The 25,976-nt window shown below is 43.6% G+C and overlaps 1 protein-coding gene across 2 annotated transcripts in view; it reads left to right on the forward strand.

Annotated features, from left to right (window-relative positions):
* TRPC6 (transient receptor potential cation channel subfamily C member 6) overlaps positions 1–25,976 on the forward strand; it is a 108,874-nt gene that overhangs the window by 58,932 nt on the left and 23,966 nt on the right. For both annotated transcript variants that reach the window (XM_045797629.2, XM_045797630.2), the window contains exons 2-4: positions 16,599–17,373; positions 22,090–22,275; positions 24,227–24,391. In XM_045797629.2, the coding sequence (XP_045653585.1) occupies positions 16,599–17,373; positions 22,090–22,275; positions 24,227–24,391 (1,126 nt within the window). The remainder of the gene's footprint in view (positions 1–16,598; positions 17,374–22,089; positions 22,276–24,226; positions 24,392–25,976) is intronic.

Raw genomic sequence — 25,976 nt, forward strand, 5'->3', positions numbered from 1 at the left:
AGGAAGGCAACTGTAGCAGTGAGTAATTCTCTGTTGACTTTGGCAAGCACAAAAACCATCTGCTGGGAGAGATCCCTCCCAAATTAACAGGCATTATAATTTTAAAATGACAAAGGAACACAGGGAGAAGTAAGAGAGGAAAGAATAGTTTCCTCAAATGACATGGAAGGGTTAGAAAATTTCACATATAATCACTGTATCCATTCTTAATCTTTTGTATAACATCAGAAAAATTTTAAACAACTTTCTTTTCTACCCACACACACGTGCCTTAAATGATCATTTCAAGTACAGGAGAGTATTTGAGTTGTGATTAGATGTATTTTTTATCTCAAATGTAGAACCACTGAAATGTTGGGCTCGTTGATGAGCTGGAGCCTGCTTAAGAGTCTCTGTCTTCCTCCCCCTTCCCCTCTCGTGTGCTCTCTCTCTTTCTAAAACAAAAAATAATAATAATTTTTTAAAATAAATTTACTCTTAAAAAAATAAAATAATAAAAATGTTTTTGCTAATGCAAGCTGTGAAATTTATAGGCATAAGTATCTATCATATGCTATCATCTGTTTAATGCCTGTAGAGTCTGTAATGATGCCTCTTTCATTCTTGGCATGAGTAATTTGTACTTTTTGTCTTTCATGTTTCTTTTTTTAAGATTTTATTTTATTTTATTATTTATTTGACAGAGAGAGAGACAGCCAGAGAGAGAGGGAACATAGGCAGGGGGAGTGGGAGAGGAAGAAGCAGGCTCCCAGTGGAGGAGCCTGATGTGGGGCTCGATTCCTGGACTCCGGGATCACGCCCTGAGCTAAAGGCAGACGCTTAATGACTGAGCCACCCAGGCGCCCCTGTCTTTTGTGTTTCTAATCTGGGAGATCTTTATAGACTTTACTGATCTCCTCAAAAATCTTTGTGTAATGCTGGCACCAAAGAAACACTCATTTCCTTATAGGCAATGAATTCAGGCCATCCCTGTGCCTGCTTTCCTTCATTTGACAGACATTTCCTGGGAACTCACTGGTGCAGGCAACACTCCATGCATTGAGAATGCACTGGGAAATACACAGGATACCTTCAAGGAACTACATTCTTGTGAGAGAGATAATACAGAAGACAAATAGGTAAACATAGGTGGTGATACGTGGTAAGATGGGGGAAAAGCAGAAAGTGGAGACTTAGAATGTTAAAGATTGGGGCTTTACTTTTCAGTCATCATGAGGGAAGGCCTCAGTGAGCAGGTGTCTTTTTGGTGCAGGCTTGAAGGTGTTGAGGATGTGCCCGCAGGTATCAGGGGATGATCTTCCAGGCAGAGGGTAGAGGAAGCACAAACGCACACATGTGCTTGGTGCTTCAAGGAGAAGGAAGGAGGTCAGTGTGGCTGGAGCAGAAGGATGGAGTGGGGTGCATCCAATACAGGGTCAGAACATGTGAGGCCTCATGGGTTGTAGTAGAGACAGCTTCTGTTTTGAGACAGGGAGCCGTTGTAGGGTTTGGGGAGGGGAGGTAGCAGAATCTGAACAATGGTTTAAAAATACTAAAGTAGGGGCGCCTGGGTGGTTCAGTCGTTAAACATCTGCCTTCTGCTCAGGTCATGATCCCAGCATTCTGGGATCGAGCCCTGCATCGGGCTCTCTGCTTGGCGGGAAGCCTGCTTCTCCCTCTCCCACTCCCCCTGCTTGTGTTCCCTCTCTCACTGCCTCTCTCTCTGTCAAATAAATAAAAAAATTAAAAATCTTTAAAATAAATTAAATTAAATTAAAATAATAAAAATACTAAAGTAAAAAGAAGACTTCCGTGGAGGGAACGAAAGCCAGGCTGGAGATGATGGCAAACATCTAGGAAATATGACCTCAACTAGAGTGAGAGCAAGAGGTGCTCAGACTCTGGATTCATGTTAAGGTACCGTTGACAGGATTTCCTGTTAAACGTTTTTGGGGTATCATAGAAAGAAATAAGTAAAGGATGCCACCAGGGTTTGTTTTTTTTCCTGAGTAATTAGAAGATGGGAATGCCGTTAAATGAAATGGGGAGCAAGATCAAAGAAGCAGGTTTTAGAGAAAAACATCATAACGTAGAATTTTTTCACAAGTTCTCACCTGACTTAAGGTTGTTCAGCGTAGTGTCCATGAAGGTAGATATTCCACTTATTTAAAATAAAGAAATAATCAAATATTATATTAACTGGAATGGCCCTTAGAGATGGCTTTCAGAGGGAGGGAAGCGTTGACAGAGAGGGTAGATGGTGCTTGTCCTGTGGATGCACTGCTGCTGAACATCTGGTCTACCCAGTTGGCCAAGGACTCAGTTGTGTCCATGGTCAAGTATACTCACGGTTTGTGTCACTACCCTGGCCTGCAGCTAAGAGCTGAAGAATATGGACCCAAACAAGCTTTTACCGAGGCCAGTTCTGCTTTTCTCTGGCCACAATCTAAATGGGAATGAACTTTACATCAGCTGTGGAAATATCTAGGGAATAAAACATTGTTTGTTAAATTTGATATCCTGGGCCCCTGGGTGGCTCAGATGTTTAAGTGTCAGACTCTTGACCTCAGCTCAGGTCTGGATCTCAGGGTCATGAGATCGAGCCCCATGTCAGGCTCTGAGGTGGGGTTGGAGCCTGCTTAAAAAAAAAAAAAATTGATCTTCATCCTGAGAAAATCTCTCTGTGACAATAGTTTAGGGTTATAAGTGGCTCCTCAGCATTGGGCAAGTTACCTGGGGCCTCAGTTTCCTCACCTAGAAAGTATCTATGTAACTAAAAAATAATTTTTACACATTACCTCTTCTCAAAAAACTGAAGGCAGGTCCTTGAGAAGTGAGAAAGTTGGAAGAGACCATTTCTAAGTGTTCACCTGTCATTTTCGTCTGAGTTCTGCCGTCATTGCTGAGTGGGTAAAGTGGAAGCGATGCAGAAACGTATCCTGCGCGTTCCCACATTGATGTGACTACACCCACCCAACAGTTCACAGCATCGATAAGGAGTCGCAGAGTAGGACCCGCAGAGGAGAGCTAAACTGTGCGCCGGGTTCTCAATTTTAGACTTATTAGCATAGCAATATAATGCAGTTCATAAAAATGGTGGGAGACATGTCGACAGGGACTGAAGTTCATTTTACCCTAAAGGAAGGAGGGTAAGACAAGCATAACTCTTCCCTAGAAAAGTAGAGCCTTGCTTGTTTGTGCATGTGATTCCGAAGCCTCTGAGGGTTAGTCAGCTACTTTGCTTCGTGTCTTATCAAACCAGTGGTGTCAGTGGTCCTCCTTTTCACCTCCTTTAGGGAAGTCCTACAACTTTCACAGCTCAAGCCACCTTGAAAATCCCGTTTTAAATCCAGGCTCACTGACCAGGCCCCGAATGGCTGAATAGAGCTGCAGGTGGAATGAGACGCACCCCATTCTTGGCTCAACGAAAGTGGTGACTTTCCAGCTATGGTGGCTCCTCACACGGTATAGCCTGCAGTGTAATTCAGTGTTTCGTTTTTGTGAAATTGGTTTTAAAAATACAGATAAGAAAGGACATGAGGCAAAAGACCTTGGCTAACAACCTTACTCCTAAAGGCATCATGGAAGAGTAGAAAAAAGGGTGAGTCCCCTCTTCCCTTTAAGGGGGTTTCTTTGATCTTAGTCTCTATGACAGAGTCCAGAGCAGCAGCTCCAGGGAGCCCTGTGTTTCCCAGGACTCACTCAGGGTCAACCCCGACAACCCACAGGGTCCCCTACAAGCTGTCCAAGCAGGGAGTACGCAGTGAGGCGCGCATCCCTCTGTCCATCTTACTATGGGAGCTCTCCTCCAACAGTGGCAGTCCTTCCCTTTTCCTTTTCTGTTGGGTTTGTGCTAAGTATCTACTTGTCCCAAATTATACTGTCTGTTGTCTAGGGCATGCAAAGATGGAACAGCTATAAAAATAAAGTGTTGTAGCGGCCGCTTGCCAAAGTGCAGGGGCTGACAGTAATTCAGAATGGGCACACGGGGATTTTCCAGGTGATCAGTGATCGAATTCTGAGGTGGGGGAACAGGGCGGGGGAGTGTATAAATGGTGTTATTTTTATTATTAAAATTATAGCTCTATGTTTCACAATAATAAAAATAAGATTTAAAAAATGAAATACGACGTCTGTGAACCTACATATACAATCTTACCACTTACTGTTTAGTATGAGTTTAAGAAAGAGTTTTCTGTGTCTTATAACTAGTTCTAGATATTGTAGGGCTCCAGTTTTTAAGAGTATTGCATCTAGCTGTTTTCATCTGCCCTAAAACAGAGTAACATCAACGCTTTTCCTGATGTGAACCTCTCTGTTTTGGACAAATCCCCAAACATTTCTTTATGTTTGAAGCGGACATAACAAAGCCAACTTCACCAGCCATAGTGAAAATTAAACAAAATAACACGGATAAAGTGATTGGAACGTAGTAACCCTTCAGTAAATGTCAGTTCTTATCCTCACAGTTCTAGTGAAATTAATATAATATACATGGTTGTAAGAGTTTATCTGATAGTTTTACATATAAAACTAACACATTGGGGTAAGTATATAATGAGCTTGCATGCTAATGACACAGTTAGTATGCTCAAGACGAAACTCTACCAAACTGCCCTATTTCATTTTTACTGAAGGTGGTGAGTGTATTTCAGTTTACCGTAAGTAAAAGTTACTTGAAAATACTGTACGATAATAACAATGAAAACTACGCATTGGGCACTTAAACGATTTTCACGTAGTAAATGGCTTACGTTACCCTTACGTCAGTGAGAACGGTGAGCACTGCAAACATTTGTTACGAGGCTAAGACTTGTAGAGCAGGTAGGGTTATGCCAGGTCTATAAATAACATTTTCCACAATATCGTGATCCTCCCACCAGTCCTGTGAGATAAGATCATTGTAATTCTTTTTGGAGGAAGCCAGGGCCAACACGGGGCCAGACTAGAGCCTGTCTGTGTCTCGTTACTCTAACATCTGTGCTTTTAACCACTGTGAATCTGGGATGCTTGATGAAAATTTATGAATTTGGCCACAGGATGGGGAAAAAAATTGTGTAGCTTAAAAATGTGTGACATTATGATGCTAAGAATGGTATGAAGGACAGAGCAATAGAATATGGATTAGTCTTGAAGGTCATTAGGCAACATTTACAACTTAGAATGTTCTCTAACACTTTGCTCTCTATGTCAAAAGCACCTGCCCCTGCAGATGATTGGAAGATCTTAGTTGTATCATGTTTTAGTCATGATTTAGTCTTATGAGCGTCCCCGTATTCAGGTATAAAATTCCTTTATTCGCACAGATCCATGATCTAAAAACTGGTGCGTTATTGATTCGATTACTTCCTTGTGGCAGGAGAAATCCTAACTGAATAGGCTGGCATGTTATAGGAATGAGGCGGGTATGGTTACATCCGCAGAGGGGTCTGTGTGCCTTCCCCTCGGCTGTCTGACCACGAAGAGTCACGCTTCCTTCATAAAAACAGGATACGCTTTTCAGAATTTAAGTCCCTGGTGGCAGATGTAGTCCATGTCATACGGTTGTTGCACATTTGGTTGTTGATAAATGACATTCTAAGTGTGTAGTAAAAGTAGGTTCTTGATAGGGAATTACATCATTTGAGAAACTCAAAAATGTGAAAAAACACGATGCTCTTCACTCACTTCTCTTTTCCTACTTCTTTTCCATTATTCCTTCATTTGCAGATTCCTAAGACATTTGGCACTACAGTATGAAGGCAAGTCCAGGTTTCAGGAGCACACGTCTGCAGAAAAGGTGGGGGAAACACACCGTCCAGGAGTGAGGAGGAAGCCGGAACACGAGAACAGGGTTAGGGTTAGGCTGGAGCACAGAATACGCCGAGGTATAAAAATATACTAAGGCAATGATGCCTTTCTAGCATGTTGGTGTACAAAGAAAGAAAACAAACAAGGAAGGGTCAGTGCATTTCGGACCCGCGGTAGAGATTGTAGGGGTGGCACAGGGGCCCCTCAGCTTCCGTCTTGTTTATTCAGAACTCCTTCAGAGTGGAAAGCACTCAATGATGACAGTTAGGAAGGATATTGAAAGTCCGTTGTAGATGATAATCCATTACCTTCAGCTGGAGTTCACAAAACATGAATTGCACAGTAGCCCTGCAAGGGCTAACCCGCTCCCCGCCCTCACCCACCCGCGTTCCAGCCACAGACTCTGAGCCTCAGAGAGACAACCCCGGAGCAAGGGGCCGAGTCAGGGCTCCCAATAAAGCCAGTCCTTCTTCAACACTGTGTTCTTCCAATATGTCACGGGCTTCACAGAGTTGCCTCAAGTCCAGATCCCTAAGAACTCTGTCATCAGCAGTCCTGAATTTGTCCTTAATTTTTCTAAACAGGTGACCTTGAATGATATAAGCTCCAAACCTCTCAGAACAGAACTCCTTGAGCTAGACACCAACCCTTGTGTTCTGAAGCTTGAATCTTCTAAATTGGAATCCTTAGCTCCTGGGGGTTTACCTCAATGTTCACCTTCCTCCCTGAGGTATGAGTCCTAAGCTGAACTGAGAACCGCAATGGAACCCACAGCCCAGCTTCTAACCCTGAGCCTCTCCCCCTTCAGTTCAGCTGAGCCAGGAACCAGAAGTTCCTTGGGGGAGGGAACCCCGGTGCCTTCCAGCTGTCATGGACATCTTTCCCTTTTCTCTGGACTACTGGCATAGACAAGTAGGGTTCTGTCTGCCCAGACGGCTTCTTCCCCTCCTCCCTCCCCTCTGCTGACTTCTCCCTCATTCTTCTGTCTTCAGAAGGCTCTCCTTGATACACAGACTGAGTTGAGAACTACTTGTTGTTAAGTTATATAGTACACAGTATCTTTCCTTTAATAATAGTCATTGTCCTGTAGTCTTATCGACTTCTCTCTTTTCTGTGCTACCTTGAGTGTCTTTCCCTGCTGTCTGTCCCGTGTGCCTAGCACAGTGCCTGGAACTGTAACAATTTCAGCTGATGAATGAATGAATGAACGAACGAATGAACTGTTAGGATCCTGATGGTGGATGTGAGGTTTGAGAGCTGTGTCTAAAATCATACCCCATCAGCAAGGAAAGGCATTCCATAAGTGCAGCTTCTAAACAAGGTGACCCGTGGACTGTCGTCCAGTCATCTTTTCCTCTGTGTGTTCACTGTGCCATATGTGCCAGGCTTGGGTCAACCTGGCCCCTGTGGAAGAGGCTGGGAACGTGTCCATGCTGCGTACTGAACCCCGTGTATTAGCTCTGCTAGCTCCACCGGTCGGTGGCTTCAGCGTGTGCTGGACACACAATTTCAGCAATTCCGAATGTTTCTGTGATGTCACGCTACGTCCCTTCTCACCCTCAGCGTCAGGGTGGCTCGTGCTGAGCCTCCTGTGAGGATTGACTTAAAATGCAGGTGGACGAACCTTAGTTACAGGCTCATTTTTAAAGATACTGCCTGAAGTTGAATGTGGGTGTTTTTCGTGTCAGCGTCTAGAAGGGAAGATAAGCTCAGAGAGATGACAGCCGTTGCATCTGTGATTCAGAGTAAACGTTTGTACACTCGCCATCTTCTCGTTTCCAGTAGCAGTTTCTGAGGGCGTAAATCACGGCGAGGTCGGGGTCACTCTCAGAGCGGGCACTGGGTGATGTTGGCTTGGCCCTCCTGGTCCGCTCTCCACCGTGCCCACTGTCCTCTGCCTGTGGGGGATGGCCATCAATGCAGACTGTGTGGGCTGCAGCCCATGGGAGGCCCCTGTGGGATAACAGAGCGCAGGAGAATGAGGTCAGGGGACCAGTTCCCCAGCTCTCTCCTTGAGGGTTGGTCGTTGCCCTTACCGAAGGTCAGAGACTCTGGGACTGGCCCTTGCCTTACAGTTACCCTGTCTAACTTGCAGTGACTGTGTCGTCCTTACGCTCCTTCTGGACCAAGCCTACACTGTCCTGGACCGGGGTACAGCGTGGCACCACGTTGGATTTCCATAATTCCTGCCCACACATTCCCAGAGTCTCCTCATTCAGCTCCTCACACCCCCAATTTAAGTATGCTCTTTTCTTCCTGCCTCGAATCTGCCTTACACAGAGGTTCCTTGTGGAGTGTGAGATAGGGCTGTGTAATGCGCAGCCCTATGAGGGCTTCTGGTAATGGAAGCAAATCGTTTAAACCTCTTTCTTTGATAATTGGGGTAGATTGCTTGTATTACACATAAACTTCTTAATAGTCTCGAGAGGTACTCTATTAAAATACATCAAAATAGATGTATGTGCCCAGAGAGCTTCCGAAGAACATTTCAAAGAAGGAAGACACGATACGTGGAATAACCTGCAAACTGTTAGCTAACAAGAAACTGACATTTCAGACTTAGTTATTTTATAAAGATCCGTAACTGTTTCATTATTTACTCCTGTTTTCATCCTCTCACAGGCTCAGGTTTCTAATTTATAAAAGCAAAATGTCAATTGGCGATACAAATAAACAAAAAGCATGAAACCTACACAAGACAGGCTGGCTCCCCACTGAAGGTGACAGTGTTGGGGTGTGTGCTCTCCCTCCTCCAACAGGGCCGCCGTGCGACCCTTGCGACGCATCACACGGGAGGACTGTGTTGGGTGGCATGGGACGCCTCCGGGGGAAGTTGAAGCTGATTGAATCAAAATCAAGACTTGCTCTCTTGAAAACGGTGTGGAAGTCACAGGATTTGGTAATACGTTGTGAACATGGGTGGTTAAGCTGTGCGGGGTGTGAAGGACAGGAGGACAGCGCAGGAAGGGTGACAGGAAAGGATCAAGGCAAGTCACAAGGATGCCGTTAAAAAGTCGTGCTTTTCAAGTTTCCTCTGTCCCCATTAAGCTTGATTTGAAAGGAATATGCAGCAGGACACACTGAGGCTCAACCTTTGTGCTTTGTTTTAAGGGTCGTATTTGCTGTTGGCTTAATGGGAACCAGTGGACTCCAGGCTTTGAACTTTGTTCCTTTAACACTTTGCAGTGTGCCTTCCCGCTAAGCCCTGGGATCTCCTGGTGAATAAGGCAAAACAGTCCTTGCTCCCCTGAGACAGAGAAAACCACTCTCATTGTTTACCCTGAGGGAAGGCCAGGGGTGTGTGTCGCCTGGGATGGAGCAGACAAAGTGAAAACAGTCTCATTGTTATAAAATTAGAATAAAAGTACTTTCATCACTCATCCTCCTAAGTGGTCGGCAAAATGGCTAGTTGTGTTGAGTGTTAATCTCTAAAGACTCAAATTTAGTTTTTCCCCTGGGTAATTGTGCAGATAATAAAGCACATGCTGTGACATTCCCTTTGTTTTCACTTCCTGCTGGCGTCTGACCCTGGTGGCTCCCCAGGCTGCGTGGACAGGTGCATGCCCTTGACATCCTTCAGGCTCCTGCTTTAGCAGGACTGTGCTTTAATTTTACAATTGCAAGGATTTTTGAAGGGAAAAATAAAAAATCAAGCTACGTACTTGACATAAATCTTAGTTTGTATAAGAGCAGTCCCATTTGGTAAGAGCACATTATACCCGAACAGGAAATAGAAGAATTACTACAGATGCTCTGGCCTCACAGCACACAGTCCATTTGACTCAGAAGCTAATTTGCATTGCCGGCATTTTCGGGAGAGATGGGTTATTCCATCTCTCACTCTCTGGGGCAACAGGCAATATTTCGCCAGCAAAAAGAATCAGGAAAATGAGGTATGTAGAAGCTGTTGATTTTCATGACCTAATCAATATTTGAGTACCAAGGGGGCAGTGGCTAGTTACATTCCTTCCTAGAACTGGTATTTATGTTTTGTGATAAAACAAATTTTTAAAAAATAGACATGAAAATGTAGGTTACTGAACATCCAGTCATGCTACATGTGGCTAAATGGGTGAAGAGAAATTCTTAATAAATATTTTTCTTAAATAGAAGAACTGACTTGGCAAAAATGGGCCCTTTGGCTGGAACGAAAATATCTCTTCTGTTGATATATTGCTTTGGGTGGTGGTTCCTCTTTCTAGTAGATTATTTTACTCGGTTTTTTTGCAGTTAATATACAGCTCTACAACATAGCCTTATAAAACCCACTCTTGGAGGGTAATATAATCCATCAGCATCAAATATCTTTCTTTAAAGTCTTAAAGTTGTTTTACCTGTTTTGCTTTTGCATTTGAAAGGCAGGGATTAAGCAAGACCACTTGTGACAAAATACCAAACAAAGAGCCTTTTCAGACTGCAGTTCGGGGAGGGGAGTCGGGAAGCAGGAAAGTATGGGTTTTGTTTGCCCACCTTGCTGGCAGCCCTCCCTTCCTGTCACCACCCACGCAGGGAGAACAGCTGTCCTTGTGCGTGCAGTGCAGCGGTCATCGTCCTCAAAGCAATCTCACGTTCTGGATCGGGCTCCCCTGTCGACAGAGTGCCCAAGAGATGATAATCCAGGCCTTTTTATAAAAATGTATCAGAAATGTATGTCATTCCAATGGATTGATGTTAGTGCTTACAACAAGTAGACACAAGATGCTTTAAGACTGAAGAAAACGTTCTCTGTGGAAATGGTTTTGCTGTTTCCTCAAAAGGATGGAAGCTGTAGGTATGAAAGCCATAATAGTCTAGAAGGAAACTGGACATATCCTTAGAAATAGTGGCTTGCCAGAGTTGAACCTACTGTTACTCGTAAATAGGCATGGAAGTCATAAATCAGTATTTTAAAATTTTAGAATTAAAGATATCACAACTCTACCTCAGTGTAAGTTTAGAGGTTGTTACATGAATGAATAAAACTCTGGAAACCAGATTAAAAATTGAGGTATGAGTACAGTTCCCGATAATAATTTTTTTTCTTTAAAAAGACAAAAGCCGCTGGATCACCCGTGTAGCCCTTGCCTTTCCTTGGGTTTTGCACTTGAATAAATGGCTGAAAACTGGTAAAGCTGTGAGCTTCTTGTTCATAGACATGCATATTCCTGTGGCTGTAAGAAAGAATGAAGGCCAAATTTAGGTGCTTTCCACATTTGTAATTCCAATTGACCCTGGAAAGGTCCTGTGACAGAGGCTGGAGTAATTATCTCACCCATTCTTACGGAAGAAAAAGACCAAAACAGAGACGCGGTTCTTGGTCTTTTGGTCATTGGTGTTTTGTGTCCGTTTTGTGCTTTTTTGGTTTTGTTTTAGTAGCACGAGAACTTTTCCCCCAAATCCTCACTCAACAGTACTTTCTTCTTACTTTTATAAATCCCCTCATCTTGGCTCTTTTCTCCTTTGATTTTAGTTTTTCTTTTCCGTGCGTTATCCATGTTCCGCAGACGCTTCCCCTCCCCCTCAGGTGTGAAGTTCCTCGGTCGACAGCAGCAGCTAAGGGGTTATACGTGGGGAGGCAGGACTGGAGGGGGTTCTTAGACGCCGGAAGAGTGACAGAGAGCAGGGAACGGGGTTCAGAACCTCGGAAGGAAGATGACGGATGGCTGCTTTTGTGACGAGTCTTGGTGACCTCTTCGCGGTTCTACCTCCTACATCCTGTTAACTCAGAAGTCATGCTGCTCTTCTAGAAACTCTCCTCCAAGAATCACCTTTTGCCAAAACCGACATTAGCAAATTCTTCTGAGGGAAAATTGCACTCTTTTCGAAAAGACATTGGAGCTAACACTTATTTTTTTAATGGAAAAGAGTATCTACTAGGGATCACTAGCTTTTTGAGGAAAAACTCCGATATAAAATAGAGAGTACAAAGTATTCATTAAAAAGAAGCGTAGGAGTAAATTCTCCAAAGTATTCTGATCTGTGTAGAGTCTTTATCACTAATGTCTCTGGGTTTAGATAAAAGAAGATAGTGTGTCTTTGAAAGTACCAAAGGTGTTATAAAGAACAAAAAGATGAGAATTAAAAACATAATAGCAGAGAAAAACTTTCAAAAGATATGTCAGAGGATAAAGTTAAAGAAATGCCCAGAGTATAATGCAAAAAACAAAAACAAACAAAAAAACACACAGAATTAACTGGAAAATTGGAGAGAAAAGATAAGAAAATTAAATGGTAATCCCAGGACGTCCAGCATCCAAAAGGAGTCCCAGAAACTACACTGACAGCCAGGAACAAAATTACAGAGACATGAGTCAAAAATATTTCTCAGAAAAAGAAAAAAGTATTTCTTAGAAAGGCCACATTTTTCCAGATGAAAAGATTTACTGGGTAAACAGAACAATGGAGGAAAAGAGATTCCCTCCAATAAAAAATGGTGTAATTTTAGGGCACCAGAGGCAAAGAGAATATCCAGAATCATATTTCCTAATAGCAACTACAAGAACGAGAATCTAATAGAAGAATTGTTTCCAAATTATTGTCAACCTCGAATTCTCTACCCAGCCAAACTACCAATAAGGTTGTTGATAATACAAAGTCTTGTTTAGACCTGCAACATCTGAAGAAATCTGTGTCCCATGCGTACCTTCTCAGTCAGCTGCTGGAGGGCATGCTGTGCTGGAGCGTGAGCGGGAACTCAGCGGAGGGTCTGGGATACAGTGCGCGAGGAACCCAACGCCAAAGCAAAGCGAAGAGAGTCCTTGGGAGGATGCCAGAAGGAAGATGCAAAGACAACACACATTCGACTCGAGACCACATCCAGGTCCAGGTTAGCAGACCCTCTTCAAGAAGCTAAAATGCAAAACACACGTAGTACGTTGGATAAATTAAAAGAAGATTTAGATTGAAGGAGAGTAGAGTTTTGTTGAGTTAGTCATAAGTACACAGAACATGAAGTATATGAATACGGAAAAAGACTTTCTAACTACTGGGTTTCAGGACACAGGGAAGCGAGGAAAGATGCCTTGGTGTGCTGCTTGCCACGGCTGGGACGAGACCGCATTATCACAGTTACCTGGAGAGACTGACGCCGTAACTGTGGAATGATGGGCGGTGAAGTGTGTTTGTGTGTGCATGTGGGCATGTGTGCGAGGGGAGGGAGATTGTGAACATCAGCCACATGCTCAGCTTTGGTGGGAAGTCCACAGAAAATGACAAACCTGGAAAATCAGAAATCACAATATTACTAAGTTGTATAGATACAAGGATTGAAATTACAAAATAATCAACTGAAATAGTTGACATTTTGCCTCTGGGGTTCAGGACGAGGGGGCATGAAGAACAAAGGGTTGCTGTTTTTATAGCAAATTAAATTGTGTATGTGCATAACTTTGATAAAACTAAAACTGGAGCTGAAGAAAAGCAATCGCTATGGAAATCAAACTAGATGTAGAAATCATTCCCTCAGTACTTAACAGAAGTTCCCTGTATGGTATCTCAAGGCCCACTCTATTATTATTTTTTAAAGATCTGATGAGAGTTCACTACAATGCAGTTGACAAGAAAACTAGTTATATCTGTGATACACAACCTTTCAATAATTAGAATAGTTAGAATGTCAAGAGACGACCTTAGATCAGGATACAGGAAAACGTTAGGAATTTCATATACTTTCTGGAACAGGTCTACCGTTTACCCACACAGCATAACCCAACATTTATCATTGATTCGACAATGTTTCTCATGTAACTTAACATACCAAATAAATAAGCCTAATGAGCCAAAATGACTTTTTTTTTTAAAGATTTTATTTATTTATTTAACACAGATAAAGACAGCCAGCGAGAGAGGGAACACAAGCAGGGGGAGTGGGAGAGGAAGAAGCAGGCTCATAGCAGAGGAGCCTGATGTGGGGCTCGATCCCATAATGCCGGGATCACGCCCTGAGCCAAAGGCAGACGCTTAACTGCTGTGCCACCCAGGCGCCCCGAGCCAAAATGACTTTAATTATATCAAATCTTGGGAAGTTTGTTAAAAACCTCTGAAGGGTTTAAAGCACATGCTTAAATAGGATTACAGATCATTACACAACTTGATATTTAATAATCCGTTTACCCAAGATGGCAATAAGAGATTCTACAGGTTTTATAGTTGTTAGCAAAATTCATCTCCTTTAATATTGAGAAGTTTTAACTTTCTTAAGTGATCAAAGACCTGATAAAGACAAAACATAGAAACTTCGGCTTTCTGGGTAGATAAAAGAAAGAATAAACTTTGTTTATAATTTCTTATCAAAAACAGACCAACAGGGGTGCCTGGGTGGCTCAGTCAGTTAAGTGTCTGCCTTCGGCTCAGGTCCTGGTCTCAGGGTCCAGGGATCGAGTTCCGTGTCGGGCTCCCTGCTCAGCAAGGAGTCTGCTTCTCGCTTTCCCTCTGCCCCTCCTCTATTCATACTCTCTCTGTCTCTCTCAAATAAATAAAGTCTTCAAAAAAAAAAAAAAAGGAAAGGAAAAAAAACCACACCAACAATCCAAGAAAACTTTGTCTGACAGAGGAAAAGCCAAATCTCAATCTTACACTAGTGTAGTTTTATTTTTATTTATTTATTTTTATTTTTTTATTATGTTCAGTTAGCCATCATCATTAGTTTTTGATGTAGAGTTCAATAATTCATTAGTTGCGTGTAACACCCAGTGTTCATCACATCACATGCCCTCCTTAATGCCCATCCCCGTTACCCCATCTCCCCACCCCCTCCCCTCTGCAACCCTCAGTTTGGTTCTCAGAGTCCAGAGTCTCCCATGGTTTGTCTCCCTCTCTGATTTCTTCCCATTCAGTTTTCCCACCCTTCCCCCACGGTCCTCCATATTATTCCTTATGTTCCACATAATACTGAAACCATATAATTGTCTTTCTCTGCTTGACTTATTTCACTCAGCATAATCCTCTCCAGTTCCATCCATGTCGATGCAAATGGTAGGTATTCATCCTTTCTGATGGCTGAGTAATATTCCGTTGCATATATGGACCACATCTTCTTTATCCATTCATCCATTGAAGGGCATCTCGGCTCCTTCCACAGTTTGGCTATTGTGAACATTGCTGCTATGAACATTGGGGTGCATGTGCTCCTTCTTTTCACTACGTCTGTATCTTTGGGGTAAATACCTGGTAGTGTAATTGCTGGGTCATAGGGTAGCTCTATTTTTAACATAAAGATCCACTTTAAAAAGTACTGGAATTGTGGCATACGTCTAGCCATTGGCCCTTGACATCATTTTTTATTTATTTTTTATTTTTTATGTTTGCATTTTTAACGATTTTATTTAGAGAGAGAGAGAGCGCGGAGGTGGGGGGGAGGAGCAGAGGGAGAGGAACGAGCAGACTCCTCGCTGAGTGCAGAGCCTGGGGCAGAGCTCGATCCCCGGACCCTGAGATCATGACCTGAGCCGAAATCAAGAGTCGGAGGGTTAACTGAGTGAGCCACCAGGGCACCCCCCCAGACGTCATTTTTTAAATTTACTAAGTTGTTTCTTTAATAAAACGTCATCCTGGTGACTTTTGAAGAGAAGACCATGGATGGCTGAAGGGCTCAGTGTTGAGTGAGTCTACGGAAAACATTGGTGAACACGGCAGCATATTCAGAGCTGCTTAGACAACCATAATCCATTTCTGAGTTGCTGACGTCTTGCAACTTCTTTGGGCATCACACTACCATCGACAAGAGATTTGGTGTTGAGATAGTTAGGGACTCGCAGAGAAAGATAATTCGGCTGCGTTGGAGGGGGGGTCGTTTACGGGGTCTTTAGACTGATTTAAGTTCTCTTCCTACTGGGAAATTTGTGATAGTTTTTTCGAGGGATGGCTCTATAAACATTTATGAAGAGAGCAAACATCTATCCCATCTATCAGCAATCACACCTTTTTCCTTCTTTCCAGCCCCCTAGCCTCCTAACGTGGCCCTTCCCTGTTCTGCAGGAAATTGCCCATTTGAGTCTCTGGTTGGTGACAGTGATGAGGATTGAGCCTTAAACTTTAAGACAAAGTTATAAATCAATAAGGAAAAAAAAAATCCCCATTGTAGCATTTGATTGGAGAAGGCATTGCTTTCTTGTATCCCAGACTGAAGCCTTACATTGAAGGCTAGCCACCTCCTCGACCACTATCTCCATCACAGAAGTGTTCTTTCCCACCTACGCCTTAATCACCATGTTCTCATTTCCAGTGGTGTTTTAGACCACCTCGCAGAGTCCAAGGCCTGTTAATGAAACCTGGGCTGTCGCATCTGGTTGATTCCTCTGCTCTCCACCTGCACCCAGCCTCTGCCCCACGCTGCCAACACACCCTCGCCTGAGTCCTACTCCTCCTTCTGTGTTCAGCCTGTAACTTTGTCCTGGAAGCATCGCTAGATGACCCTGCTCTGGGTTTATTGTGACAAACAGCTGATAACAAGGCACTGTGCTGATTCCCAATTTCTCCCGAGACTGTAAGATTTATAAGGGCAGAAAAGTTTCTACTTTTTTCACCATTGGTTTTCCTGGGCCTTACACCCTCCATGACTGAAACACACCTATTAATCCCGATGTGAAAGGCACAGAGAGATTTTGGGAATTGCCAGAGTCTCCACCCCAAATGGAAAACATTAAATTCTGCAAAGTGCTTGGCTTTCTTAAAGGAGAAGCTCTGGGAATCCATTAACAAATAAATACATCTTCATTTATATTATAGTTTGTCTAGAGACGATGAGACAACATCTAATATGCTCGAGGGCTGCATTAGATGAATGGCAGGTCATTTGGCCCAGTGAAGCGCTCTTAATAGGATCTGTCCCCACTCTGTCTATTTTATTACAGCCGGGACACCGACAACAGACTGGCCCACCGGCGGCAGACGATTCTCCGTGAGAAGGGGAGAAGGTTAGCTAACCGGGGACCAGCATACATGTTTAATGACCGCTCAACGAGCTTATCTGCTGAGGAGGAACGTTTTTTAGATGCTGCTGAATATGGCAACATCCCGGTGGTGAGGAAGATGTTGGAAGAATGTCTCTCGCTGAACGTCAACTGTGTGGATTACATGGGCCAGAATGCCCTGCAGCTGGCAGTGGCCAACGAGCATCTGGAGATCACAGAACTGCTTCTCAAGAAAGAAAACCTCTCTCGCGTTGGGGACGCCTTGCTTCTTGCTATTAGTAAAGGTTACGTTCGGATCGTGGAAGCCATTCTCAGTCATCCAGCTTTTGCAGAAGGCAAGAGGCTCGCCACCAGCCCCAGCCAGTCTGAACTGCAGCAGGACGACTTTTATGCCTATGATGAAGACGGGACGCGGTTCTCCCATGATGTGACGCCCATCATTCTGGCTGCCCACTGCCAGGAATACGAAATCGTGCACACCCTCTTGCGGAAGGGAGCTCGGATCGAACGGCCGCATGATTACTTCTGCAAGTGCAGTGAGTGCAACCAGAAACAGAAGCACGACTCCTTCAGCCACTCCAGATCGAGGATTAATGCCTACAAGGGCCTGGCAAGTCCAGCTTACCTGTCACTGTCTAGTGAAGACCCAGTCATGACAGCTTTAGAGCTGAGCAACGAGCTGGCAGTCCTGGCCAACATTGAGAAAGAGTTCAAGGTAGGTCGTTCACGTTGAGGACTTCGCTCTCCAGGAGCCGGAGTCCAGGGTCTTTATAACCTTCCTTTAGGTGCTCAGCGTTGTGCTAGTTAGTCCCTGTGGACAGGAAATCACCGTCTGTGTTTTTTGAACAAGGTCTTTGTTATAGTGAAATGTAGTAAAACTTTTTAGAGATGCTGTACTCTAGACACTTCACATTTGTTCTAATTCACATCACAGCCTTGAGAAGATATTAGTTGCTTTTCAGATGAAGAGATGGAGGCATAGAAAGGGGATTAAGGCCCAAGACCAATGACTGGTAATTGGCGGAGCTGGGATCAGAATCCAGGCGGGCTGTGCTCCCAAGCCGGGTTCCGTCTCCCGTGGAACCACGTCTGTGTTCAGAGCACGGCGGGAGGTGCTGAAGGAGGTCATGGTGTGACCGGGGAGACGCATGCACAGAAGTGATAGAGAAGTGAAAGGACCACATGAGCTCTGCAAGACCAGAGGAAGCAGCGTTTAGTTCAGCTTGGGTCTCAAGGAAGTTACGGGTACGATGGCATTTCAGCTGTTTAGGGCAGAATGCATAGGATTCGGGGATGCTGAGGAGGGACAAGCTACTTCAGAGCAAGATAACAGCAAAACTAATACCTTGTAGCTGTGAAAGAAGTCGTCACTGAAGGAACGTTGAGGGGTCTTTTTATAAAGGGTACGTGGGGAGAGCTGCCAGACGCCGCCCGGGCCACGTGCTTGTGCTGCGTTTGGGAGGATAAAAGCCCAGATTCCCAGCACGGGCGCCACCATCAGTCCTCTCTTTCCAGCTCAGAGGTGGTCAGGCAAACACTTCTAAGTTACTAATGTGTGGTGTGACCCAGAGTTAACTCAACCTGCTAGATTCAGCCTCTCTTTCAAGGAACCAGAGTCACAGTGCCGCATCTGGCGAATGGTCTTCTGCCAACACTCACTTTCCATGACTTTACCTGTCGATTCCAGAGAACTTAAAATATGAAAACATTTGTGAATGGATTCCCATGGTCTTATTCTTTCTTAAAAAAAAAAAAAAGTGTTGTTTTGTGTGATTGAGAATTAGCAGTGAACTGGAAGCAATTTTTTAGGTCAGGTATTAAATAATACAATTAAATATTATCAGCCGATGTGGTTCCTACTGAACAGTGTTGCCCCACACTTGAGCGTGCTCTCCTTTTAAATATCTAATTCCGGGGCGCCTGGGTGGCACGGCGGTTAAGCGTCTGCCTTCGGCTCAGGGCGTGATCCCGGCGTTATGGGATCGAGCCCCACATCAGGCTCTTCCACTGTGAGCCTGCTTCTTCCTCTCCCACTCCCCGTGCTTGTGTTCCCTCTCTCGCTGGCTGTCTCTCTCTCTGTTGAATGAATAAATAAATAAAATCTTTAAAAATAAATAAATAAATAAATAAATAAATAAATAAATAAATAACTATCTAATTCCACCTGAGCCTTTTTGGAATTCTAGGGAGTGTCGATTTTGCTCCTTACATTTTTGTCTTTAAAAGGACTAAGGATTCATCTAGGAACTGAGGACTACCTCTCAGGCAGGCTGCATGCAGTCAAGTTTACTTTCAGCTGCGTGGGTGCTTACAAATGTCAAGGAAGGGGCTGTTTTCAGATCTTGCCTTTTTTTTTTTAAGATTTTATTTATTTGAGAGAGAAAAAGTACAATAGCAGGAGCAGGGGGAGAGGGAGAGGGAGAAGCAGGCTCCTCACTGACTGACGTGGGGCTCAATCCCAGGACCTCGGGATCGTGACCTGAGCCAACGGCAGATGCTTCACCCACTGAGCCCTCCAGGTGCCCCAGATCTTGCCTTTGATGACATAAAATGAAATAACCGTGTTTTACTGAGTGCTTGCTAAATGCTCAGCCCCGTGCTAAGTACTTTGCACATGAGATTTAACACTTGTTTAATCTCACTAAACCTCAGTTTTCTCATTCGTAAAATGGGAATAATAATAGCACCTATCTCACTGAATGGTTTTCACCTATGTGAGATCACGTGGCTGAACAATGGAAGATCTGTGATTTGATTACAGGGATATTTACAGGTAGACGTCCCAGCCCCTAGCCACTCTACGTGAGAGACCTGATAGTGGTCCTGGGGATCATATGCACTTGCCTACCTCATCATTTGTCCCCAGGTCCCTCATTGACTGTGGCATGAAAAGGGTGAAGCGGTCTCCTTGTGACTCTGCGTGTTCTCTGACCAGATAGACAGTTTGGAAGTAGCATGAGCCGTTCTCAGTGAAGCATAATTTGTTTGATCAAGTTGCCTGCCTCTTTGCACCTGCAGTTAGCGAAGTGTTGCCTGTGTAGACATCACTGACCTGTAATGGAAGGCCAGTTGGCATGATTTACAGAGAGGAGCCCAAGTTGGTGCTTCATACTTACCCATATAGACTTCCCCCAAATACTACCTTCTTGACTCACATCCAGAGCGTCTTTGTCTCCTGATTCTTTCTAGGGGTCTTTCCATCCTCAGCACACCCGTGGTTTCACGATGGAGGAGACAAGTCGCAAAGCTATGGCTCCCACAGTAAACGCTGCCACTCGGGCTGTGTGACCTCAGGGACCTTAGATTTTTGATGTGCGAAATGGGAATAGTGTTTGCCCTACTTGCTTCCCAGAGATCGAAGTAGAAAAGCATTCTACAAAGAGGCAAAGGGCATTGATTCTTACAGGCAAAGGGTTTGCAGCCAAACAGAGCTGGATTTAAGCTGATTTGATACTCAGTGGCTGCATGATCTTGGACACGTTATTTAACCAAACTAAGCAGGATGACTCCGAAGGTTACAGGAGACAATGGAATCCATTTGCAAAGTTAATAGGTTTTCTGGATTAACATTGGGCTATAAGTGGCCTCATTTCAATGGAAGAGAAAAAACAGGGAGGAAGTAAGTTTTAGAAAGACCTGAATGAAGATGTTAATGCATGGTATATATAAATTAGAGTGCTTTTTTTAATTGAATTGTCATTGACACACAGTGTCACGTTAGTTTCCGGTGTACAACAGAGTGATTCAGCAAGTCTATACCTTTCGCTGCCATCTGTCACCACACAACCCCATTACAAGACCATTGAGTGTATTCCCCGAGCTGTGCTTTTATTCCCGGGAACTATTCATTCTATAACTGAAAACCTGACCTCCAGTCTCCTCCGCCCATTTTGCCCACCGCCCCACCCCCTCTCCTCTCTGGCAATCACCAGTCTGTTCTCTTTTATGAGTCTGTTTCTGATTCGTTTGTTTTGTTTCTTAAATTTCACGCATGAGTGAAATCCTATGGTATTTGTCTTTCACTGTCTGACTTATTTCACTTAGCATAATGCCTTCTAGGTCCCTCCATGTTCTTGCAAATGGCAAGATCTCATTCTTTTTTGTGGCTGAGTAATATTCCATTGCATGTACACCACTTCTTCTTCATCCATTCACCTAGCAGTGGCACTTAGACCACGTCCAGATCTTGGCGACTGTAAATAATGCTGCAGTAAACAAGGGGTGCATGGGTCTTTTCAAATTAGTGTATTCACTTTTCTTTGGGTAAATATCCAGTAGTGGCATTACTAGATCCTACGGTATTTCTATGTTTAATTTTGTTTAAGATTTATTTATTTATTTATTTATGGGGGGGTGCACACGTGTGCGAGCAGGGGAGTAGCAGAGGGAGAGGGAGAGAATCTCAAGCAGACCCCTCTGAATGCAGAGCCTGACAAGGGGCTCAGTCTCACGACCCTGAGACCATGACCTGAGCCGAAACCAAGAGTCACTCCCTTAACCCACTGAGCCCTCCGGGTGCCCCTTACTTTTCTGAGGAGCCTCCAGATGTTCTCCGTAGCATCTGAACCGATTTATATTCCCACCAACAGTGCATGCGAGTTCCCTTTTTTCTGTATTCTCAGCAACACATTATTTCTTGTCTTTCTGATTTTAGCCATTCTCACAAATGTCAGGTGGTATCTCATTGTGGTTTTGACTTGCATTTCTCTAATGAACAGTAATGTTGAGTATGTTTTCAAGATGTGATTTTTGACATTAAATATGATCTACACTCTAAATCTTCCCAACATAATAGGAGGTCATCAACAATAAATTACAACAAAAGCATTTTCTTAAATATTCTTTTCTCTGAAGAGAAGAATCTTGGTTTTCAGACTTTATATTAGATCTTGTCTTGTGACCCTGATTTTGGTACAGAAAGTCCCTCAATAACAGTTTATTAAATAGATAAATGACATATGTTTGCTTTTCTCTGGAACCTCTCCAAATATCCTGTGTTTCTCAAGTTTACCAGCACAGTTTACAAGATCTCCCAAAGATCTATTGAACGTGGGTTATGCGTCTGCAGATGAAGTCGTGGACGTCAGGGATACTATGTGTGCAAAGTTGTATGATCAGGCTGAGGGGAAAGTTGCTTACTCTGTATTTTTCCTGAACCCACAGGTGAGTTTGGCAGAGTACTCTGATAACTTTGATTATGTTTTAGACAAATCTCTTTTCTTTGGATATGAAGAAAATCTTTAAGGTGTGATATTTCAGAAATCCCTCAGCAGAACAGCAATTAAAGCACATTAAGAGAACAGTAACCTTAAAGATGAAATTTTTGTTTGCTTTCTCTACAAACTGTCAAGTCACTGATAAATTCCACTGCGTGCATAGTAAACGTGCTACTTCCCCATTCGTGATTCTCGTTTTGCTTTGTCTTTCCTAGAATGACTACAAGAAGCTGTCGATGCAGTGCAAAGACTTTGTCGTTGGACTCCTTGATCTGTGCAGAAATACCGAAGAGGTAGAGGCCATCCTGAACGGGGACGTCGAAGTGCGCCACAGCGGGGGAGATCACGGCCGTCCAAACCTCAGCCGTTTAAAACTTGCCATTAAATACGAAGTAAAAAAAGTAAGGTCGGGCCTGAAGCCCCATTTACATTATTTCCGTTCTTCTTGGTGCAACGTCAGGGCGAAGGGCCGGCGTGATTGTCTCGGGCTGGGTTCTCTAATGCACGGGTGCACGAGGCAGGTTGTCTCAGCGATCCGAGGCGCCGAGCTGCGAGTCCTTTAACCTACTCTACACGCCAGTCTTTGAAGTCTAGACTTGTTTATGCCGTGATTGCCGCTTTGCGTTCCTTAACTAATGATGTAACAATGACAGCGTGTGTCCAGATTATAAGGCATTGGCTATGTGACAGGAACACCAGCGTTTGAGACCCAGTTCCATTTCCCATTTGTTGATGTGTTCCGGCGCGGGCCCGAGCCCTCAGATTCCCGCCAACACTGTTTGTGGAGTACTTTTGTTCTGTGTCCTCACGGAGCACCCCCATTCGTGATTGCTTTCTCAGGTTAGGTATCTTTAAAAACAAAAACAATAGTTTTTAAGGATAGGTTCTATTTAAAAAGTCTATATAGACTTTTTATTATGTAATAAAACAGTCCAATGAAAGTCATATATGCTTATGGTAAGTTTTCAAGCAGTAGAGACATGCCCCCTTTCTGTCTTCCCAATTCTTTTTTTTTTTTTTAAGATATTACTTTTAAATAATATCTACACCTAACGTGGGACTTGAACTCACAGCCCCGAGATCATGAGTCACGTGGTCCAGGGACAGAACCCTCCAGGCACCTCTCTGTATTCCCAGTTCTTAATGGAGAGTAGTTAGTCACTACTGTATTCCTCTCCACAAATTCATATTTTGGACGTCTTCACATTTCAGTAAATAAGCATCCTTCTCATCTTTTCAAAGGCTGTGTTGTTTTATTATTATTTCATTCAATCAGCTTACTATTTAAGAGTTTATTTTTTTTCTTCAGGCTTTTGTTAATTCAAAATATTTGCTACGTTTCCCTTCAGAAAAAGTACCAGTTTACATACAGGCCAACGGTGTATCACAGGGGTTATTTTTTTCTACTCAAAATGTGTGTTATTAAATGTTACCATTCTGAGAAGATACACATTATATCATGTTTTAATTATCTTCAAGGTTAACCACCCTTAAGCATTAATAATTCCTTTATCTAACCTTTCAATATTTTTTATCAATTCTTATTTCACATTATTGCTTTTTGTATATCAAATAATGTTGACCTCTGTCATATGTGGCATTCATTTATAAAAAATAAATATGTGAGAATAAAAAAGTGTGAAAAATAACAAGTAGAATTTAATTATAAAGTTTTCTTAATTGGAAGAGTTTATGGCACAGAAATAAAAATATGTCAGTGGAATAGAATAGGCAGTTCAGAAACGGACCCATATACAAGTGGGAGTAAATAGGTGTAGCATTGCAGGTCAGTGCAGAAAAGGTGATGTGCTTTTTTATTTTTATTTTTTTAAAGATTTTAAAAGCGGGGAGTAGGTTCCTCACTGTGCAGAGAGCCTGACATGGGGCTCGACATGGGCCTTGATCCCAGGACCCTGAGGTCATGACCTGAGCCAAAGGCAGAGGCTTGACCCACTGAGCCCCCCTGGCGCCCCAGTGGTGTGCTTTTTTAAAAAAAAGGATTTGAACATCTGGGCCCAATGGGATCTTTATATCACTCTTTCAAGATGGAAAAAACAATATGAGTCTTTGTGCAAAGTATTGATGAATCATTTTATAATATTAAATTTCAGAAATTTTTCTATGCTTTTGAAGAAAGCCCATCAGTCATAAAGGAAGAGTTTGATAGATTGGACTCTTCACGTTTGTATAATTTGGAGCCTCCTGCGCCTTGCTCGATGCCCGTCGACTAGATGTGTTACGGTAGTTCTTATCTCTAACAGTGTTTTCGTCGGGGACCCAGAACAAAACAGTAGAACACGAGAAGGGAGTTGATGAACTTTTCTCTGATCCAATGTGTCGCTTCCCTGCTAGTTTGTGGCGCACCCGAACTGTCAGCAGCAGCTTCTGTCCATCTGGTACGAGAACCTGTCCGGTCTACGGCAGCAGACGATGGCGGTGAAGTTTCTGGTGGTCCTTGCGGTGGCCGTCGGATTGCCCTTCCTGGCTCTCATCTACTGGTTTGCTCCCTGCAGCAAGGTATGTCTGGAAGTGTGCGCCGTCTCCCAGAGGTCTGTCCAGCTGCAAAATTCTGTCTCCCCAGTGAAAATTTCATGGAAGTCTCAGCTGGGCTGAAATAATAGTGTTGTTTTTAACATTATAAAAATAACATCTATTTGCTATAGGAAATAGAGGGGAAAATGGATAATACCACCACTGCTGAGTTGAGAAAGAAGACCGAGTTACTGTTCCGTGTATTTCCTTTCCATCCCCTCCGTGTCTATTCATATATTTCTATACATTTTAATGAGGTCATAGTATGCGTTGAGCAGATATTTCAAATACAACCCTAAAAGATAAATTTTTTTTTTGTCTTTTTCTCCTCCTCTGGCAAAGTTTGAGATGGAAGTGCTTTTTCTTGTATTTATTTTGGCTAAATGACCAGATAAATCTTATTTTAAGTAAAGAAGAATCGTGTAAACACTGATGTGACGCTTGTGTCAGTGAGGAGTATTTATTTTAGGGGCAGCGTACAGTACCGGGACAGCAAAATCCGTCTCCCAGACCTTGGTGGAAATCATGTGTTCAGATGGACCCGCCTTTCCCGAGTGTGACAGATCGGTCTGGAGTACGGTTGACCGGTCATGCCGGGAGCAGGCACAGGATTCAGTCAGCAATCCTATTCTTCGTGTTTGTGAAGCCACGCTTCTGGAATGTCTGTCTCAGCTCTGAGAGTCAGACTGCACTAACCCTGCAGCTGTGTGGCTAGGATGTGTGCGGACCGTCCACGTGCCGCCTAGAAACGCCGTTCGCACCCTCGCTGTTCTTCACACGGGCGTGCTCGTTTTCCACACCTGTGGCAGGTGGACGCAGACGCCTGTGTCCCATGACCAATGTGCTGTCTTCTCGTTACTTGGTTACGAATTTGATGCGTTGGCTCGAAGGGACCTTTGTAAGTGGGTCCTGGCGACAGAATGCCTTCCGGGGCAATGGTGGGAGCTGCCGGAAATGGAGTGTTTTCCCCTCGGGTGGAATCTGTCATCATGGGTCTTCTTCCTTAAAACATATAAGGCCCTCAAATTGAGCTTTTATAAGTAAAACATAAATGATGAAAAGAGTGAGATTTACTAGAATGAGAAATTAGTAGCATAGATCTTCTAGAGAGTTGTAATTTTTCTTTTCTTCCCTTTGTCACAGGGATGGCAGATTTCACTTTGAAACAGAAATTCTGAATTGTCCTTTCTGCCGCACGGGCCACACCTGTGTATGTGGTGTTCTCTTCGTCCCTTACCCTCCCGAGTGTCCAGAGATTGAAGCCGACTGAGTGAGCGGGGACGGGGTGTCCTGAATCACCCTCGCTCCCTGATTACTCTGTCATCAGTTCAATGGTAGTAACTTTCCAAACAGAATGATTGTCCTTCCCCACATCCAGTGAGTTCAGACTCATGCCTCCAGAAGGCTGGGTGTCCTGACAAGACACTATTTGTGGCAGTCCTTAGAGTTTCTTAGATTTCGACTGAATCCTCATGAAGCGGATTTCCTTTACTATTTCTTCTTCTCTGGCCATGTTTCTTTGCTGGAGTCTCTTTTCCATCCTCATTTATGAACCCTGAGGCAAATAATC

This window comes from Ursus americanus, chromosome 16, assembly GCF_024610735.1.
Source record: "Ursus americanus isolate L20-20 chromosome 16, mUrsAme1.1.p, whole genome shotgun sequence".
NCBI lineage: Eukaryota > Metazoa > Chordata > Mammalia > Carnivora > Ursidae > Ursus > Ursus americanus.